We start from the raw sequence: 20752 nt of genomic DNA, 5'->3' as shown, positions 1-20752 counted from the left end.
TCCTGTGAGAATAAATGGTTTTTTTTTTTTTCCGCATCTCAGTTCATTTAACTATGAACTTATTTGAATGTCTGCAGTTTATCCAGACAGCTCTGTAAGTTTAAAGTCCTATCCAAAATTTTAAAACTTATGAGTTGGGGTTCCTTTTGGCTTCTCTTTCTTTTTTTGAATGGTTTATGGTGCCTTTCTTGCCTTCCATATGAAGCCTCCTTGCTAGCCTAAGCATAAACCCGCACTTAGGTTCAGCTAAGGAGCAAGAGATCGGGCACATGGGAACTGTGTGTTCGGTAACGAAACTCCCTTCCCCTCCTTGGCGAGATGGAAAAATCACGGCATCATGAATTTGGACACCACTCTTCCACCTTCATCTGCACGAGCAGATGGTTGCACCCCCGTTGAGCCCGGAAGGCGTCAACGGGAGAACTGAGCATTGGCCCGGCGCTTACCGATTCCGCACAGAGACGGGGCCTTGGGTTTTGCTGATAACTTATCTCACAGAAACTTGGTATTTTTGCCTTAAAAGACATGCTTGATTCCTTCTAATTTTAAGTTAATTTATTTAATACAGTTTTTTTGTGCACAAAAGAATGAGTTCTATAAATTATGTATGAAAATGTTAATGTCTTTACAAAGAACTAATAAATCCAGAAAATCGTATCTGTTCAAATTATGGTTTAAAAATCCTAATTTTTTTTTTCTTTTATGCTCACCATTATTATTTTTGTAGCTGCAAGTCTTATCATATAGGAATTTTTTAACATAATATTGATAGAAAATAGAAAGAGTAGTGAATATATGAAATTCTGGAGAGAAAGAATTGTTTGTTTGGATTTTTATAAGCTTTGCTCACATTTCCTCATAAGGAGTTTCCTGTTCTATGCTCTCTCTTTACAAGACAGTGTCATGACTGACAGTCATTCATGGGTTTCACAAAAGAAGGAGCTGTTTGGCTTTTTCGAGTCTTGTCCTGAGCTGCTTATTAAAGTCCGGCTCATGACAGATAAGAATCATTCATGACTAGGGACAAAAGACAATTACTATTTTCTTCTGATTTGCAATCCACTTGAGGATTGTTGAAGAGAGAATTTGAGCTTAATTAAGAGCTTCAGGAATTAAGCCTTATCCAAATAACTGTTTTCTGGTCAGCGTGTTTCTTGTACCTGATTGAAGAGAGAACCGAAAAGAATAGTTTTGATGATTATTATTTGTTTAAAAATTTGTATTTGCTCCTGGCTTATATGGTCTATACTTTTTATTTAAATATGAATATAGTGTTTTAGCCTAGGGTTCAAGATTGCAAAGATCATACACTTTTATTCACAGTGCCCACGGTTGTTCCATATGTTTTTGAGATAATTCTCCTTAGAGTGACTGCTCTCATTATAGTATGGTGATGAGTAATTCACCTGCTCTTCTGTGATAAGTCAAATCATACTGAACTGCTGATGTATAGTAGAACATCTGATGTACAGTAGTATTTCTGGATTGGGACCTGCAATCCTTACTCAAGCAAAAATTCTATGGAATTCATTCATTCTATGGAGTTAAAGAATTTTTCTTGAATCGGGAGCTCAGATTCAAATCCTTATTTTGTTGGGCATCTGTTTAAAGTGAAAATGGTAATATTCCATTTATTTCCTGAGGAAACTAATACTTAGCTGAATTTACCCATGTCACATTGACTATATAAAAAAATAACGCACAAAGTATTGATGTAAAAAGGGAAGAAGAGGAGGGACATTTTTAAAAAGCACAGAGAAAAAGAGAATAATCAGGAAAAAAAGGAGTAAGCAGGAAAAGAAAATACAACAGCAAAAGAACGAAAAAAGGGTTTAAAACACCTGAGGCTAAATTCATCCTTGGATGGCTTCACTGACTTCAATGAATTCGCTGCCCAACTGGGTGAAGTTCAGTCTCCATTGGGATAACCAGGCTCAGTTCCACTGACCGCAAAGGAACTGAACCCACCTCTATACCAGGAACGAACTTGCCTCTCTGGGCCAACTTTTATCCTGACTCATATGTCATGCAATCCTTTTGGATTCATTAGGTTTGAATGAAATACAGGTCAGAAAAGAATTTGCCCCAGATATTTCTGCTTCACTTTTTTTTTTTTCCCCCAAGTGTGTTAATCGACTTAATTCAAATGGATTACAACATCACACAAAGTGCTGTCACTGTCTAAAAAGGTTAATTGGTTTTTGAAATAAGAATTGTGTCCCCTGCAGCGTCAGTGGAAGCATGTAATACTTTCCTGTTCATTTATCTGGACGTAAGCGTGGCCATTCATTCAGCCATGGCCACACAGAGGACAATGCCAGACATACCCAGTATCACCTGCTATTTGGAAGCATTTTTTACTTCTTTGAAAGATAAAAAGCCTGTTTCGTAACAGGCTTAGAAAGCACGAAGGCTGCTTCCACTGACACTGCAATGACATTAGCCAGTACATTACAATGTTAATTGTAATTTCTTGACAAAGTTGAATCCATATTGTTGTTAATAAAAATTATTTGAAAAGTACAGTGTTTATTGGTGGCTTTTTTTTTTCCTTTCATAAACAATTGTATGGGGCAGGCACATATCAGGCCAAAAAAAAACAAACCAAAGCATCAACACTCCTCTCCCCACCCCCCAAAAAAAAAAACCAAAAAACCAATCCTTGCTTATGGTTTTCCTTTTGAAGTTTTTAAATCTTGTTATTAAATGGACCAAAACATCACAAAGGAAGTTTACTAGAATAAAATGTGCACAAACTAGCCTGATATGTTCAGTTTCTGGTAACTGTTTAGAGCAGAGTTTACTTCAGATGTTTCAGCACCTCTGTGAGAAATTATCTTGTTAGATAAGCGGGAATTGATTCTGGGTTGACAATCAGGAGGCTGTGCCAGAAGCAGGATTCCTTAGGGAAGGCTACATAGGTGATTGAAGCTCTTTCCTCTGTGCTGAATCATAAAAGCTGCTCTAGAATACTACTGCACCAAACCTACAGCCTTCTTTCCTCACTTTGCTTTTCCTGCAGCCCTGCTGAAGATAAGGTGTAAAGATAAGGTGTATTTGAGTGTAAAGTATCAAATATAGAAAGTCTGTGATTGTGTCACTGCCTCCCCGAAGGTGTCAAAATACAGTGGGAAATAGCCAGCCCCTTTTCAGTTGCCTGTGAGAACAGGACAAGGGGCAATGGCTTCAAGTTGGAGCACAGGAAGTTCCGCACCAACATGAACAACTTTTTCACAGGGAGTGTGACAGAGCACCGGAACAGGCTGCACAGGGAAGTTGTGCAGTCTCCTTCTCTAGAGACATTCAAGACCTGTCTGGATGCCTACCTGTGCGACCTGTCCTAGGGAAACTGCTTTGGCAGGGGGGTTGGACCCGATGATCTCTGGAGGTCCTTTCTGTGAATCTGTGAAAAACAGAGCAAAATACTTCCATGTATAGGTGACCCCTACCTCTCTGATGAATGTAACCTTAGATACCTCCAAAACCACAGATTTTCCACGTTAGTCATTTATACCCACTGGCAATGTGACCATTGCCAAGCTCTGACAAAGAATAAACACCAGACAGGAAAAAAGGCAAACATATATATGCATGGTCTTCTCATGTTAAACCCAGATGTCTTGCTTTACACACACATAGAGGTAGTAGGGAAGGGTCAGGCAAAATCAGAGTGAAGTATTTCCTGTTGAGTTACCCTGGAGCACACAATGACCAGGCACAGGCGGTAATGTGCATCCATAAAGACACACACACGTATCTTCACTGGTCAGCTCTGTAAAACAGGAGGCCAGGACTACACCTGAAGGAAATTTAAAGCCTCATTTAGCAGATTGACAGTGTAACTGAAGAGGGGTGGGGATGAAACATGGACAGGATTTTGTCTTTTATTTTTGTAACGTTTTGCTGTGACAAAGCACTGGCACAGCTTGCCCAGAGAAGCCACAGCATCTCCACGCTTGGGATACACTCCGGAATCACCTGGACACAGCCCTGCAGAACTGGCTCTTGCTGTCCCTGCTGGAGAAGGGGGCTGGACTGGATGATCTCCAGATCAACCTCAGCCCTTCTGCAACTCCATTCCCCATACCCATCAGCTTTAGTACACTGGACCATACGAAAATCTCCATCACCGCTTGAGGTTCAATATTCAGACTGCCCTTAAAAGCCCAGACCGCAACGTACCGGCGAGCCAAACCACCCAGTGCTGCCGCCACCGGTCCACAGACTCCACAGACGCCACAGAGGCTGCCTGCCTGCCTGCCTGCCCGCCCCGCCGCCACCGCGCTTCCCGCTCGGCAAGGGCAGAGTTCTTCTCCCCCACATCCTAAAACACCTCCGCCTTCTCCTCAGCGAAGCCCACGCAGGGCTACCCCAGAGCCCGCACGGCACGCAGGAGAACGGCGCGAGGACAGCCCCGCAGCCCTAACGGCCCCACAGCACGCACCTACACCCAGACATCCCCCCCCTTAACAGGGACTGCCATAGGTTCTACTACCACACCGCCTCCCCGAGCCAGCCAATCGCTGCTTAGAGGACGGCCCGCCTTGGCCAATCGGCGCGCCCCTAGCCTAAGGCGCGTCGAGGCTCGCCACATGGGTTGCGGAGTCGGGGGAGGGTGTCGGTATGTCTGACTGGGAAGAGAGTAGCGACGAGGAGGGCGCTGCCCCGCGTCAGCTGCCATCTTCCGCTGCCTGCTGGCGTCCGCAGCAGGCGCCGGTGGTCCCTTTGCCTGTAAGGGGCGGTCAAGAACGAAAAAGCGCCGAGTGGCGGCAGGAGGCAGCGGCCAGCCTTGGAGGGGAGGAGTGGGAGCTTCGAGGCGCTGAGAGCTCCCGCGGCCCGGGGGAGGCGGTGTGGCAGCGGCCGCCTCGAGCTGCCGCCGGCCAGGCTCGGGACGTTACGCCCCCCTTGTGCTTCCGCCTCGATAGCGCCCTGGTCGGGGCTCTCATAGGTAGGAAGGAACACTCATCCTCTTTACCCTTCCTTCCCCCCCTGCCCCTTTGCATGCACAGGGGTGCTTGGCCCGTGTGGGCTCCTGCCTCTCTGCACCCCATTCTTTCCTTCTCCCTGGCCCCAGAAGGGCTCCGGCCGCTTGTTACTCCCTTACAGCTTTGTTGCTTGGGCATGGCAGGAGGGTTTTGCAGAGTACTGACCTGTGTGTGGAACTTGTCTGCTTGCCATGGGAGCTGAGTTTTTTCTCCCTAAGCTGGTTGGGTTGATGGCAGTTTCTCATGGCCAGGTGTATGTCAGTGGGGCAAAGCCCCTCTTTAGTCACGTTGGGGAAGGGATAGTGCTCTCCTGAGCTGGTTGCATCTCCTGCTTTTCAAATTACTTGCCTTTCCCCCTGCCCTCCTCTGGCTAATTGGCAGAAATTAGCATCAGTCTTTATCTAGCAGTATGGTGTCACAAGTTCATTCATGGATGTGTGCACTCTTGGGAAAGTCTTGGGTTTTGGTCACAGCACTTAGAGTTGCAGTATTTTGGTTTATAGTTCTAACAGGTTTTGGTGCAAATCTCTTTAATATCTGCAGTGTATCTTTATAACAGGTCGAGGTGGAAGTAAAATAAGAGAACTTGAGGATTCTTCAGGTTCCAGGATAAAGGTATGATGTGCTGTGTGTCATCTAGGCCTGGAATCTATTTTGGTTGTACTTCGTTTTGCTTCCATGTAAACCAGAGTTACTGCAGCATGTTGAGGAGTGTTGCAATAGCTGTAATAATGACACTTCTTACAAGAATTGATAAAAAGGAAGTGGCTTTGGGGGTGTAACTTCACTGGGATATGAAAATAGGAAAAGCTGACTGATTTTTTTGAATTTATTTCCGTCTGGTTTAGAAAGGGAATTAAGGGGTCTTTTCCTGATAAGTTCAAATTCAGGAGAAAAAAAAAAAAAGACTGTTCTTAATGTATCTTTGTCTTCATAGTATTAAAAAACTTACTGAGGTTTTATGAACGTAGGTTATAAAGGGAACCTATGAAGCTGAAGTACAGATTTTTGGCAGTGTTGCTGTGCAGAACAAAGCCAAGATGTTGATTGATAATACTGTTATAAGATCTGGACAAAACTACATTAGAGGTGGGACTGAGAAAGGTAAGAAACAAAGTTTTTAACAAAAACAATACTATGGACTGTTTCTCCATATATTTGGTAGTTTGCAGGAGTGTTTTTATGTCATAAGTATTTTACCAAAGTGAATTAACTTTCACCTTGTTCTTGGACATACCTCCTTAAAACAGGAATATCTCTGTATCCTACTCTCTCTGATATGAACAGCTTTTTCCACCCCTTATACTGATAAATTTCTATGAAAGTCTGTTCCTGTGTGTTTTCAACCATTTTCATGAAAGCTGAATGTTATGCTTATTGGTTTCTTGCATAATCAGTCTGATTCCTCCAACCTACCACTTTTGGTTCTGGCTTAAGTTTTAATGCAATTCAGTAAGCCTTTATGAATGTAGCCTGTAAAGCAGATGCACTGATTATAGCATAGGCAATGCTGACTTCTTACGGTGCCCACAGGAAGCTAGTATTTTAGATTTGATGGTGCACCTCCTGCCTTACTTTGCTGAGCTTTATTGTGGTAACTTTTTAACGTGGACATATCAGTAACAACTCTATGTTGAGATGCTGCTCATGTTACTGGAATTCATCTTGTTTGCCTGTGCAAGAACTCATTGAGAGCATATACAGCATCAGTTGTTGATCGGAGGCATTGATGAGGAAAAGGGGATCTGAGAATTGTATTCCAGCATTGGAATAATGAATGGAGCAGTTGTGAGTTTTGCATGTAGAAGTGCCCTGGAAGGTGGATGAGCATGTTTCAAGAAAACAGAAATAGTTAATGGTTCCGTAGTATACGTGACTGTTGTTTTCCCCATGCTTCCTGCTTTTTCCACAAATACATAATTGTGTTGTCATTTATAAAATCTTTCTTTAAGAAGTGTCAACCTCATCAAAAAAGTGATATGGAGTGTTAAGTACACTGAGACTTCATTGTAACATTGGGTGCTTTGGAAGCAAACCCTGCTGTAAAGGATTTTGTCCATCTGTCATCTACTGGGTTCACAACTTTTTTCAAAAGCCTGTTGTACAACAAGTTTTATTTAAAGCTGGAGGAAATTTGAGAACCTAGGCTTACTTTCTGTCAATAGTTAAAGATGTTGATATACTTCTTTTTAATCTGAATTGGATTTGTATGATTTTAATGATGTTCCAGGCTAATACCTAGGAAAGAATTTTCTATTTAAATGCTTAAGAGCCCTTACCTTATTTTCTCTTTCTATTGTGTTTGTTTTGAGGGGGGTTTCTCTCCCACCCTCCAACAGATTACATCAAACAGCAGCATTTTGGTACTAACTCCACAGGAAAAACCTCTGACATTGTTGAGCCTGAAAATAATCCAAGGAAAGTGGTGATTAACTGGGCCTCTCTTCGAGAGAACAAAGCTAAATATGAAGCTATGAAGTGGGCAGGTGATTTTTAAAATTTTGATTTTTATGGTACTTGTCTTTGTATGAGAAATCTGTTGAATGCTTAAAACATTTACAACGTTTGCTTTGAGTTGACTGAATCTTTTACTGTCCAGATTAGTTAATTATTTTCAGTGAAATGACCATGTTGGTATTTCTCAGTGTGGTCGTAGAGGACACTGTAGCTGCTCTGTGAAGACTTAAACTTACTATTCGGTATTTTGACTTCACCCTTGAAAGTATTGTTGTTTGTATGTGACTGCAGAGAACTGTTAATTGTATGTTAACAGAAATTACTTGAGAACTTGAAATGTGGGGGAAGTGGCTCTTTTGCAGATACCAACGTGTTTGTCTCGTTCTTCATCTTTTACATGAACAGCAATAGTCTTCCAAGTGCTTTTGAGTAGTCTCCTAGTACAAAGCACTGTCGGGGTCTTTGGGATTTCCGTCTTGAGCATTAGCTGACTTTTCCTGAATCTGTAGTGTTTCTTACTGACTCAGATCTGCTTTTTCTGATTGTTTAAGGCTTGCCTCCAATTGAGAAAAACTTCTATAAAGAATCAGCAAGAACTGCATCTATGTCACAAGAAGAAGTGGAGCTGTGGCGGTAAGATCATTTGTATTAGAGAATCATCTGTTTGGTGAAAGTAACTGTTAAGGTATAAAGCCTATAATGTGGGAGATGAAATACCAAGAGAAAAGCAATAATGTTAGGGTATTCTCACAACTGAGATACTTGTAGGCATTGAGCGATAATGATCACATGAGGTACTATAAGTTGCCTGGAAAACTAACTTTAGGGATTAGCTGCTTCTCTAAAAGTGTTCCAGGTGACTTGCAGAAAGGAAAGATATCAAGACAGTTTGTTAACTTTTGGCTGTTTCTTTGCATTTCATGAGACAGCATGTTCATGTTGAATACCTCTTGGCTGCCCTTTTTTCCCCCATGTATTTTAGTCAAATACCATCTTCAAAACAGATTTCAGCTTCTGTCTGTACATCCTGGTGAGTAAGTGCCTCAGTCAGCGGTATCCATTCATTTTGATCCAGCAATTCTTACTTTGCAAGAAAAGCAGATTGTCTCTTTCAAGTGATTCTGTTTGGGCCTTGTAATAGTTTCAACTGGTTTTAGTACTTCTAACGAAGCTGGTCAATGCTCTTGAAACTTTACCTTTTATTACTTTTGTATGGTGTCTGTTTTTTCACTTGCATGCCCTGCACAGAAACCTTGCCACAGTAAACAAGACCCTGACACCTGTTGCCTTGCAGTGTGTGTATGTGTTACTGTTAGAGCTGCTCAAGAACAACAGTTCTGCAGGCTCTTGCATTAAAGGAATGTTTTTATTTCTTTTCCTCTAATCTGTTTGCTTTGAGGAAAAAAATCTAATTGAAAAAAAATGTAAACATAAGGAGAGGTTAAATTACCCGTTCTTTTCCTAGACCACACCCTCTCAAGTAAAACTATTTGCTGAATGGAATCTTCAGAATAGTATGGAAGGGGAAGGAAGATAAATACTTATGCATATTAATACTTCTCAGTTGGAAAGAAGATCTTCAGAACCTCTGTTTTTAATGTAGCTTTTTGTGTACAATGTTGTATTTTCAGTTTTGTTTCTTCAGTTAGATTTTGAGGTTGAGGGATTACAGGTTTTTTTGAGCTTGTCTGACTAGCCACATTTCTTGTAAACTGCTCTGTATTTTCTAGAGCATCCCAGGAGCTGCTCTGAAAATATTTCAGCAAGGCTCTTCTTAGAAAATAGGATTCTGACAAAGTCCAATCCATTCGTATGAGTTCTAGGTTGTATTTAGGCTTAAAAAACTGGTCACTGTTATTTATTTTGCAACAGAGTGTAATTGGAGTCTGATATGACAGGACTGCAGTTCATCTTAATATCCATACGTAACTTAAAATCAGTCACTCTTAGGAAAGCATGGTAATTGATGGTTCCAGGAAAACTGTTTCTGTAGTAAGGCTTTCAGAAAAATAGTTTTATTCAAGAGCCCAAACTTGGGTTTTGTTGTTTCAGCATTTTGTTTTAAACAGAAAACCCAAACAAACCTAGAAAGGCAGTCTTTTGTGGTAGCTCTGCTTTTCCAGACAATGAGACTTTAAAGCAAGTGCACTTCTTTAATTCTGTACAGGAAAGAAAATAATAATATAATGTGTGATGACTTAAAAGAAGGTGAAAAGCGCTGCATTCCCAATCCTGTCTGTAAATTCGAAGATGTATTTGAGCATTATCCTGATATCATGGCTAATATCAGAAAAGTTGGTTTTCAGAAGCCTACACCGATTCAGGTACTTCTTCAATTTTGATGACTCTCTAACTGAAGGTTAAGAGAAAAGTATGTATAAGTATTTGTTGTTTTTTGTTAGTCCCAGGCATGGCCGATCATACTCCAAGGAATTGATCTTATTGGTATAGCACAGACTGGTACTGGGAAGACATTAGCATACTTAATGCCTGGATTCATTCACTTGACTTCACAACCAATGTAAGGACTGCTCGTGTGTCTGACTTGTTTAGCTGTGGATACTTCCCCCCACCCCTGTATGGTGGGTTTCTAGTAAGGAAGATATTTCATAAATTGGAGAAAAATTACACACCTAGCGGAATACATACCAAATTTGTCACCCTAGGTTCTGTTTGTAGCAGTGTACTGAGAAAGCCTAGAACAGTATTAAAAAAAAATAAAATAAAAAATCTGATATCAAATGTGACAGGCTTTGCCTAGGCTTATGTAGCCACGTTCTAAAGAGACTTTATTGCAGACCCGGAGATCAGCGTGAGGGACCAGGGATGTTAGTCCTTGCTCCCACTCGAGAACTGGCACTTCAAGTAGAGGCAGAGTGTTTGAAGTACTCATACAAAGGAATTAAAAGGTAATCTTAATTCTTGCTTGCTTGTTAAGTATATTTTTTTCCTATTAGTTGTGGCTTAATTTGCCTGCTAAAATAATTTCCTTTTGCTAAGGAAGCGGGAGGAGGTAGTAATGAAGAATTCCTATTTTCTCAGGTTTTCAGAATGTCTGCTTTAACTACTCATACGGTGAAAATCTGATCCTTGTGCAGTTGGAATTCTCTGTATTGCAGCCTTGTCTGTTGCTTCTTGTCCTTTTGTGTGGACAGCTGAGAACAGTCTGGCTGTGCCTTCTTGGCACCTTAGTGTTGAGTAGTTGTAGACAGCAACAAGATGTCCCTGAGTCTTCTCTTCAGTTTGAACGAGTGTGGTTACCAGCTTCTCATGTCGTGTGCTCCATCCTCTTGACCATCTTGGTAGCTGCCTGCTGGACTTGCTCCAGTATGGATATATCTGTCTTGTCATATAGGTGAGGGGTATAAAAACTGGCTATTATTTATGCTCAAGGTGCAGTCTCACAAATTCTGAGCAAAGAGGAATAATGAGTTCTCTCAACCTGCTGGCTTGCTTTTCTGTGGGGCTGCACTGCTGAATAATGTTCCATTTCTTGCCCCCCCATGTCTTGTCTGTAAAGCCATCTTGTGGTGTGTTGGCTGTCAGCCGTGGGGTAATTCCATCCCTCTGTTATTTTAAACTTTGTGGGTTTACTGTCAGCCTTCTGTGTGTATTCCAAGTTACAGCCTAGCCTTCTAGTTTGTTGACTGCTCTGTCCAGTTTGATTTCAGCCAGAAGCCTGCTGAGAGTGCAGGTCTTCATTTAAGCTATTAAACAAATATTACTGTACTCCAAAAAACTTAATTTTTAGGGTGCTCTGGTAACTTCATATAGCATTTAGAGTTAGTCTCATAGTCATCGAATACTGAGATGTATGTTCTGCTTCCTTCTCAAAGATACTGCGGAGTTTTACAGAGTGTATTAAGTTTGTCTGTGAGCCTAGCACCCTATCAAGTGCATTGATAGCTTTACCATCAAGAATCAGATGCCTTGTGTTACTGTTTAGAAAATCATGAATCCTTTCATAAGTTCATCTGTTTTTTGTGTGAATGTTTTCAGAACAGCCGGAGACATGCTGGTAACTTAATAGCTGTCTTCCTTCCTTTCATTATCAATTTCACTGCAATTTCAGCAGAAAGCTAATGCTGAACTGTTGAGGGATTATCATTCAGTGTTAAGTCCATTAGTTACTGTGATGCTGTCAGTCACACTTGCTGCATTCCTTCCTCTTGGTAATAACAGATAATACCTTTTAAAATTAAGCAACATGGTGGCATTTATTTGAAAAAGATTGACTTTACTTGAGCTGTAATACGCTGCTTCTGTGGAATGTTTTATTTTTCAGTATTTGCATATATGGTGGTGGGGACCGAAAAGGACAGATAAACGTGGTTACCAAAGGTGTGGATATTGTTATTGCTACTCCTGGCAGACTGCACGATCTTCAGATGAACAAATTCATAAACCTGAAGAGTGTGACATACTTGGCAAGTAGCCGATACGGAATGAGTATTGCACCAGCTGGGAAATGGTTGACTGAACGTTAACTTAAGCTTTAATGAAGTTTTCTTACAAACTTTTTGAGTCTTAAGGCAATATATCTGAACATTGAGATTAGTGTTGGAGGGATGGTCCATGCTTAGCATAATTGCATTGCAGATGTAGAATATACCCAAGGGGAAAAAAAAGTAAACCAGGTTTCTAGCACAGTAAGCATTTTAAAGATGCTAAATTGTTATCTCATGTTAGTGTTTGCTGTTTTGAAGTTCACTTTGGCAAGCAAGATCAGTTAACAGATTAAATGCTTTTCCCAAGTTGCCTTTTCTTTTAAAGGTTACCAGTGACTTAAATTCCAATAAGAACTTGGGCAGTAGGCACCAGTCACAAACAGTTGGATATCTAAGCTATTGGGTAACCGACCATCTTTTGATCTCAGTGGGGAAAATAGTCATGTAAACGTTGTTAAGAGTCCTTTCGTCTTTGTTTCATTCTTGCCTTTGTTATACTGGGCAGTTAAAACCATTGCTATTTTGTAAAATACTTTCAAATATTCACATTACTGCTGAGTTATCTGTCTAGCTGGTGAATTCTTGTCTAGTTTGACAATTTGGCCTGTTTTTCTTCCCTTATCTCCACTCCCTCTTAAGGGTTAAATATTCATTACACCATAACAAGTTATCTCCAATTCTATTCAAAAAGTTAAAGGTTGTTTGTTTTTTGGTGGCTTGTTTTTTTTTTTACCAGATGAAACCTGTTTGAGCTATGGGAGTTATGCTATGTCCTACTGTAAGCCAGAATGTAGAGTCTGGCTTTTTGCCTTCTAATGAGGAAGTAAATTGATATTTTTGGTCTCTTACATCATCTCTTAACAATGTAGAAAAGAGATTTCCCCTATATATTATCAAAAATTTCTTATTGGAGTTACATTGTGCAGGGTTCCCCCCCAGGTTTCCTTGGTTTTGTTTTTGTCGCTTTTTAAAAAATTCTGTGCTTAGTTTTAGGCACCAACCAAATTGTTATTAAAACAAACAGGGTTTTTTTTCTTCTTCATTGACTTTACATGCTCTTAAAGGTTCTGTGGGTTTTCTTGTTCTGCCTGTAAATGCATTACTAGATGGGAAAAGCTTCAAGGAAACTGAAAATGTGAAATAGAAATTGAAGTGGTTTTGCAATACATTATGGAATGGATTTTGCAATTAAAATGGTAATGCTATGTAATGCCCTGCCAACACCCTTATCTAAAGGAACCTGACACAATAAACCTTGTTCTGAGCAGGTTTTAGATGAGGCTGACAGAATGTTGGATATGGGATTTGAACCTCAGATAATGAAGATCCTAATAGATGTGCGGCCTGATAGACAAACTGTTATGACCAGGTATGTAGGCATAATAGTGCTTCATAAATAAATGATGTAAACATAAGGCTATTGAACAAGTTAACTTGAAAACAAATGTGTCAGTCTTACTAAGACTTGTACTAGTCAAAATGGGAGGGGCATCAGTTTTCTTTCTCATTCTGTCTAGTCAGTCCTAATGAGTCATTTGACAGTTTTATTTTCACTTCTTTCCTCTCTTCTGATGTTTTATATCAACTGTAGAAACAACTGAGTTCTTCCCAAAAAGGAAGGTGCCAGGGGGTGCTAGGATTTGCCAGTTTGAAATGCCAACTTCCACGTCTCCTTCTGGGACCAAAGATGCATCCTAACATTCCGATCTGTGTCTTGCTAGTCTGTATTTGGATTAATTTTGAAGTTATGCACTTTTTTGGGAGCTGCCCAATAGAATAGTTTGTGTTACCGTACTTGGTGTTGGAGCTGCTGCTCTTTGAGATAGGCTGGAAGCTTGCTTATTAGATATTCTTGAACTACTTAGAAAGGTTCCGTAACTGTTGCCTGTACTAATAACCTTTATCTTGAGTGCTGCTATTAATCACTTCTTCAGATTATTTCTAAATAATGTATAAGCTCACTACTGTTAATTGCTTACTCAAGTGTTTCGCTGGTAGATAAGAAAGAAAAGAAAGATTGTGATTGAGTGAATCAGAGAAGATGCTGCCCTCAGTTCTTACATGTGTGTTTTCTTCTTCACTTGTCCAGTGCTACTTGGCCTGATGGTGTTCGTCGCCTAGCAAAATCCTATTTGAAAAATCCTATGATTGTATATGTTGGTACTCTTGACTTAGCAGTAAGTTGTTGGGTGTTCTGTTGGGTTTTTTTGTGGGGTTGGGTGTTTTTTTGGGAGAAGAGCCTACAGTTGCATGTAACTATATAGGTAAGTAAATGCATGTAACTTTAAAATCAATACAAACTCCTTTAAAAGCCAGCTGTCTATTATCCTTTCAAAGCTTCATTAAAAGTTTGGAAAGAACTAAAAGGGAAAAAAAACCCAACCAGTTGAAAAAGAACTTTGTTCTTCTCAAGATCTTGAAGTCCTAAATCTTCAGCAGAAGATGCCAGTGACAAGTATCAATCAAATTGAAGTTCGAGTATTGTACTTCACTGTGCCATGTGCTTATGGAAATTGGACCGGGATGCGGAGATCTTACATTATGAAGTTTTTCTTTTCACTTCTACTGCTTAATGCTAGGGAATGAGGAGACTTAAAATACAATGCACTTTTAGGTAGAAGTAGGGGGAAAATGTACTTTTAATCTGTTCTTTTCAGAATTGTGCTTTTGTCAAAGGGCGTTACTTGTCAAAGGTAGGATCAGAATGTGAAAGATAACAACTGCTATTGTAGCTCTTTTGTCTACTGCATTCATCTCTTTTAGGACATTCTCTTAATTGAAGAGGTGACCTGGGCAGGGGGAAGAGCTCCTGTGTGGAGAGAGACTCTTTTTGTGTATTTGATTCTTCAGCCCTTGCTACAAGATTATGATGCGGTGCCATGAGAACATCTAGATCTTTGTAATAGTTACGCAGTATACTGTAGACATTGTGTGGCAGCCTTCAAATACAGTGGAGTAAAGTTTGTTTGGTTTGGTTTTTTTACTAAACTCTTGTTGGAAGAACTAGATAGGACTGATCACTTCTTGTTTAAAAGCTTGTGCTTTCAAGTCTTGGCATTGTTCCAGATTGCTCTGGATTAATACAAAGTACTTCAGTCTGATCTTCACTGATAATAGGAATACTTCATGTCATTAGTCTGCTAATCTGTGCCCTCTAAATCTCTGCAAAGATATGATTTGGCAAACTGCTTAAAGATAAATTTTGCTATTCTCCTAAAGCATCTAAGAAACAACAAATAAGCCTGTGTTGTTTGAACTCCAAACTGATATTGTGTGTTTGAAGTAGCTTTGCATAGTATGCTGCTAGTTTTATAATATCATAATATGGTAAGTCACAGAAAAAATACTATTCTGATCTGTTTCTACTTAACATCCTGTTTTGGTCTTTAACAGGCAGTAAATACAGTAGAACAGAAAGTTGTTGTTATTGACGAGGAGGAAAAGAAAGCTTTCATGCAGGACTTCGTTGACTCTATGAAGCCAAAAGATAAGGTCATCATTTTTGTGGGGAAAAAACTTACGTATGTAATCAGTTTCCAGTATCTGTTCACTTTTTCTGTCAGAAATACTGGCTCCTTTCTTAGTTCATGTAATAATTACCAAGTGTAACAACTCTATTCAACAGTGTGCTGGTAGTAGTAGTGTTTCTGTTTTATTTAGTATTCATTCATTCCTCCAGACCAACTGGTAGTTCATATCCTTTTCAGTATCATGAGCTGTTGTGATAAGTCTCCGTTTCACGTAGTTACAGTAGATGTTAAGGCTCTTGGGGATGCAGTAATGCAATGGCTGGTTTACTCACCTATACAGCTGGTGTGTACAAGACCTGATGGGGTGGGGGTGGTGATCATTGTACCATACCTGAGCTTTTTACGTGAAGAACACAAAAATCATCTATTATTTCAGTTATATATAAATAAAAGCAAATGTTTATGTAGGGAATAGTCTTGGTTTTATACAGTTTTGTAATAAATATCAGATGATGTAGGTAGGATTTCATCCTTGGCTACGTGTCTATTATCTTCTAGATCTAAGATTAATAAGAATCATTGTTTTATTTCATCTTAGAGCGGATGACTTAGCAAGTGACTTCGGTCTCCAAGGAATTCCAGTACAGTCCCTTCATGGTAACAGGGAACAGTGTGATCGAGAGCAGGCTTTAGATGACTTCAAGAAAGGTATGTTTGTACCTAAGTATTGGTTTGGTAGCCCAGGTTTTTAAAGCTTGCCATGTGCAGAACATTGTCTTTTTCTAAGTGCAATGTCTCTTCAGTAACAGAGAAATGAAAACATTAGAGCTCTGAATTACAGGTGTACTTTCTTTAATTTTGACCAGAAAAACCCCACCCGAAAACCAAACAGATAAAATTTGGAATGCCTACAAGTGAAATAATTTAAAGTGGGGTTTATTTTATTTTTTAAATCTCTCTGGAAAAGTCAAAATTGTGTTAGTCTCCAGAACAGTAGAGAGACCAATGGGATGAGATTTAACAGTGCCAAGTGTAGAGTGCTGCACACGGGACATAACAGCCCCGTGCAGCACTACAGGCTTGGGGGAGACTGGCTGGAGAGCTGTCAGGCAGAGAAGGACATGGGGGTGTTGGTTGACTGCAGGCTGAATATGAGCCAGCAGTGTGCCCAGGCAGCCAAGAAGGCCAATGGCATCTTGGCTTGTATCAAATATGGTGTGGCCAGTAGGTCTAGGGAAGTGATTGTGCCCCTGTACTTGGCATTGGTGAGGCCACACCTCGAGTACTGTGTCTAGTTCTGGACTCCTCACCATATGGATATTGAGGTCCTCAAGTGAGTGTAGAGAGCAACCAGGCTGGTGAAGGGGCTGGAGGGCAAATCCTATGAGGAGTGGCTGAGGGAGCTGGAGACGTTTAGCCTGGAGAAGAGGAGACCTTATCACCACCTACAACTACCTGAAAGGAAGTTGTAGAGCAGTGGGTGATGGTCTCTTCAGCCAGGTGACAGGAGATAGGACAAGGGGAAATGGCATGAAGCTGCACCAGGGCAGATTCAGATTAGATATTAGCAAAAAAATTTTTACTGAAAGAGTTGTCAGGGCCTGGAACAGGCTGCCCGGGGAGGTGCTTGAGTCACCTTCCCTGGATGTGTTTAAAAGGTGGGTAGATGAGGTACTTAGGGATATGATTTAGCATAGGACAGGAACGGTTGGACTCGATGTTCTTAAAGGTCTTTTCCAACCTTGTGATTCTGTGAAATGACGGTGCTGTCACTGAAAGAGTTCTGCTCATGACCATGCCGTAGGGTTATACTTTGGGGTTGTGTGGTCACATGCTGATAAAACAAAGAGTAGTCCTGCAATAAGAATGCCAGTTGAGAATATAGTTGAAGTTTATGTTGTTTTCACAGACTCCTTATAGCAGCTGTGCATGTTTCTTAGTTCTCCTGCACCTCCTGTTCTACAGGTGCAATACAAATAATAGTCAGATGACATTTTGAGTGCTTACTTACCACCTTGTACTTGAAACTGATGCAATATGACAGGCAACAAGCAAGTTTTGCTTTTATGTGTTAAGAATAAGGGCATTATACACTAGAAAACCAATAGAGTGGAGTGTATATTCTATTTATTCCATTAATTTCCATTTTCTTTCTGTTGGACTTATTTTAGGCAAAGTCAGAATACTGGTAGCTACTGACTTAGCGTCCCGTGGCCTTGATGTTCATGATATTACTCATGTTTTTAACTTTGACTTCCCTCGCAACATTGAAGAATATGTTCATAGAATAGGTCGCACTGGAAGAGCAGGGTAAGCATTCACAAGAAAATAGTGATATATTGCCAGTATTTTATGTGCTGCATAGGTGTTGCTCTTGACCTTGTTACGCCTAAAGGTCGTGTGGAGTGGGGAGTGAAGACTATCGAAGTTTGTTTTAGATAGTAACACACTACTTTTATCCTTTGAAATTCATTCACTCTTAAGTTTAAGGCTAGCAAGTTTGCTGCTTTTCTGTCATTTCATTGTAGTGGATGGGAATGAGTGATGTTTGAGAGATGGTTTAGATGTGGGGATGAATTGCAGTTCAGAACAACTTCTGTGTAGATGTTCTGAAATACCACTTCCTTGTTTGTCTCTCTCAGAGTTGCTGAGCTGTTCAGTTAACCAGGCAGCCCATTGGGGAAAAAAAAACCCATAGATAAATTCAAAGTTTTGAGGCTGTCATAACAGCGTAGTATGGGGTTAAGATATTTGAATGCTGTTTACCTAGGTTGCCACAAGTATGAGAGTTTGGTTTTGTTTTGTTTTTTGGAGGGGTGTCTGCTTGTAGATTTGTTTATTTTAATTATGAAATGAACTTAATGTCTCTTTATACTTAATTATGTTGTCTTTATGCTAGGTTTATTGTCTAAAAGTCTAAATTAGTTGCTCCTTTGCTTCATGTGAGATAATGAATCGTATTCTGATCTTTAGGAAGAGTTGCTTCCTGACGTGTGTGTAGTAAATACTCAAGCCAGTTTTATCTTTTGGTTCAATAATACTGCCTGTACCTACAATTTATTACTGCATAGGTCAATAAGAAAAGCCCAGCAACAGTTGTTTTGGAGACCAACAGTTATTTCATTCTTTGTTTAGCCGTACCGGGGAAGCAGTAACGCTTGTCACTAGGAGCGATTGGAGGGTTGCGTCTGAGCTGATTGAAATTCTGGAAAGAGCAAACCAAGTAAGAATACTTCTTTCTGGGTAAGCTTTACGTTGGTTCTTTGTTATGACCTGAAAATGTTCAGGAAGCTGACTTAGACCTCTCTTGGTAAGTGCTTGCAGTGTTTTGGGCAAAAATGGGTACCTACGTGTCTCTTGTCCTCAACATTGTTAGCTGTACCTCACCTTAGAGGTGAGTTCCAGAAAGAACCAGAAACTTTAATCAAAGCCTTCCACGTCCCAAGAAAAAGTAACCAACCTACACAAATGTAGAGGTCTGCAGGGGAATAACAGGGTCTATTTTATTTCACAGTGTTTTATTCCATTTGTGTTTCACTTCTGGACATGTGTGCCAATGATCTTGTTTAACAGTGTAAATATTAACAATATTTATATTGGAGGAAGTTCAATTATTTATATGTTTATTATGTCTGAAAGTTGTGATATCTGCCAGTACTATTCCAAGCTATACTTTTCCCAGCTGTCTTTCTTACAGAGGTTTGTAAATAGTATGGGAAATAGGACTGGAATGGGATTTATTTCAAGGAAACACTTTTTTTGTTTGCTTTCTTGCTACCATATCTAAGAAAACAGTGACAATTATGTTACAGTTTCTTGTTGTGGCAAGAAACAGTTTTTCTGATTTATAGTGAACTCCAAGTCCATACTTTGACTTGATTTTTGGTGGGCTTTTATTTGTTTTTAACTTGGGGAATTGGAGCTTGATGAATGCAAACTAAATTGCTTTTTACCTAAGACTTGCAGTTGTTGTTGTGGATACTTATTCAGACTTTAAACCCTGAATTGGAACTTCACCTGACTCTTCTGTTTTACGGCTCTTCTTTGAAAGATGTTATGCCACTTACTACAAACCTCATAAGACGCTTTTGAAGGAGGGAGGTTTGGGGAAAAAACACCACCAAAGAAAAAACCAAACCTCCCAACAGGAAAAACCCAACCGTTGTCCTCCACTTCTTGTCTTTTAGCCTTGTTTTGTCCATGTGAGAACTCTTCCTATGGAAATGCTTTCTTTAAGCACCAAAGTTTCTCTTCAGAGGCTGTTAAAGCTTGCAGAAGGTGTTTAATATCAATCATAATAATTTAACATACAAATACATGTATGTGCTGTGGCATCGGACACATCTTCCAGCTGTTCATTATCACTGAAAGATCTATTTCTGTCTGCAGTACTAATGCTCTAATTAGCTGGTTATATGTTGTCATCAGATATGGTGATACTAGTATACATATGTAACTGAAAGTCCAGGGACACTGTGCAGATTATTTTTCAGTGTAGTTCAGTGTAATCTTATGTAAAAGGGATTTCTCTATATATCTTACCAGAAGAGACAGGAACCAGATAGATAAATCAAGTTTGGGTACACAAAAATTAATAGTTTAGAATTATTTTAAACTGACCTTGTTCTTGTGCTGCTTTCTTATCAGGTAGTTCCTAACGAGCTTATTGTGATGGCAGAAAGATACAAACAATTTCAAATCAGGAAAGAAAATGAAAAGGGTATACGAAGACCTTACAGGAATCCCTCAAAAGAACTGATCCTTTGAAGCTTCTGAAATGGGAGTGGTTATAGTCAAGTGTTAGCATCCACAGGCTTGAATTTAGAAGTTTCTTTTCTCACCTGAGTGTTTTCTATACCTGTCCCAGTTAAATAAAATGCCCTTGAAAGTGGCTTAGAAAAGAAATCTGGATTGACTTTATATAGAAATCTAGTTTTGTGCTTGGACACTATTTTCATTTAAGAAAAATTAATTTCCTTATTTTTTTCTTGTGTAATGTGCTTAACTTCTAAAGCTGTTATCTACTGGTTAATCCTTAGATTTGTTTGGTGTCTGGGTGTTTTGGTTGGATTTGTGTTTGTTGGTTTTGTTTTTCTTTTTTAATTAAAATGCAGTGCTAAGATTTAAAAAAATGTGAAAGAATTTTTCCAGAGAACTGGGTTAGTGAATGGAAGCAGTTTTCATCAGTGTGGCTTCGAAATACTGCATTTTTAAATTGATCTGCCAGTAGCAAGCACAAGTGTTTCTAAGGCTAATTTAGGCAAAACCTGCTTCTCACAATAACTGATGTTTGCTGAAGCAAAGTGTTTTGTTGTAGGGTTTCTTTCTATTTTAAAACATAACTTTGAAAGTAACTTTGTTAGGACTTGTGTCAAGCATTGTTTGAGAGAAG

General features: G+C 39.8%; 1 protein-coding gene across 1 annotated transcript; it reads left to right on the top strand.

Moving 5' to 3' along the window:
* Positions 1–4623: 4623 nt before the first annotated feature.
* On the top strand, positions 4624–20127 carry DDX43 (DEAD-box helicase 43; the record flags this gene model as incomplete). The annotated part of the gene is made up of 16 exons (XM_084261155.1): positions 4624–4948; positions 5545–5600; positions 5957–6089; positions 7364–7471; positions 7994–8075; positions 9610–9766; positions 9845–9963; positions 10241–10351; positions 11728–11869; positions 13159–13259; positions 13980–14067; positions 15284–15411; positions 15959–16068; positions 17532–17670; positions 18496–18583; positions 20008–20127. The coding sequence occupies 16 exons, from the start codon at positions 4624–4626 to the stop codon at positions 20125–20127; spliced, it is 2007 nt and encodes a 668-aa protein (XP_084117281.1).
* Positions 20128–20752: the final 625 nt, after the last annotated feature.

The sequence above is a fragment of the Gallinula chloropus genome (genome assembly GCF_964237585.1).
Source record: "Gallinula chloropus genome assembly, chromosome: 3".
Classification (NCBI taxonomy): domain Eukaryota; kingdom Metazoa; phylum Chordata; class Aves; order Gruiformes; family Rallidae; genus Gallinula; species Gallinula chloropus.
Note: the sequence above shows the minus strand (reverse complement) of the source record. Positions and strands in the feature narration are given on the sequence as shown.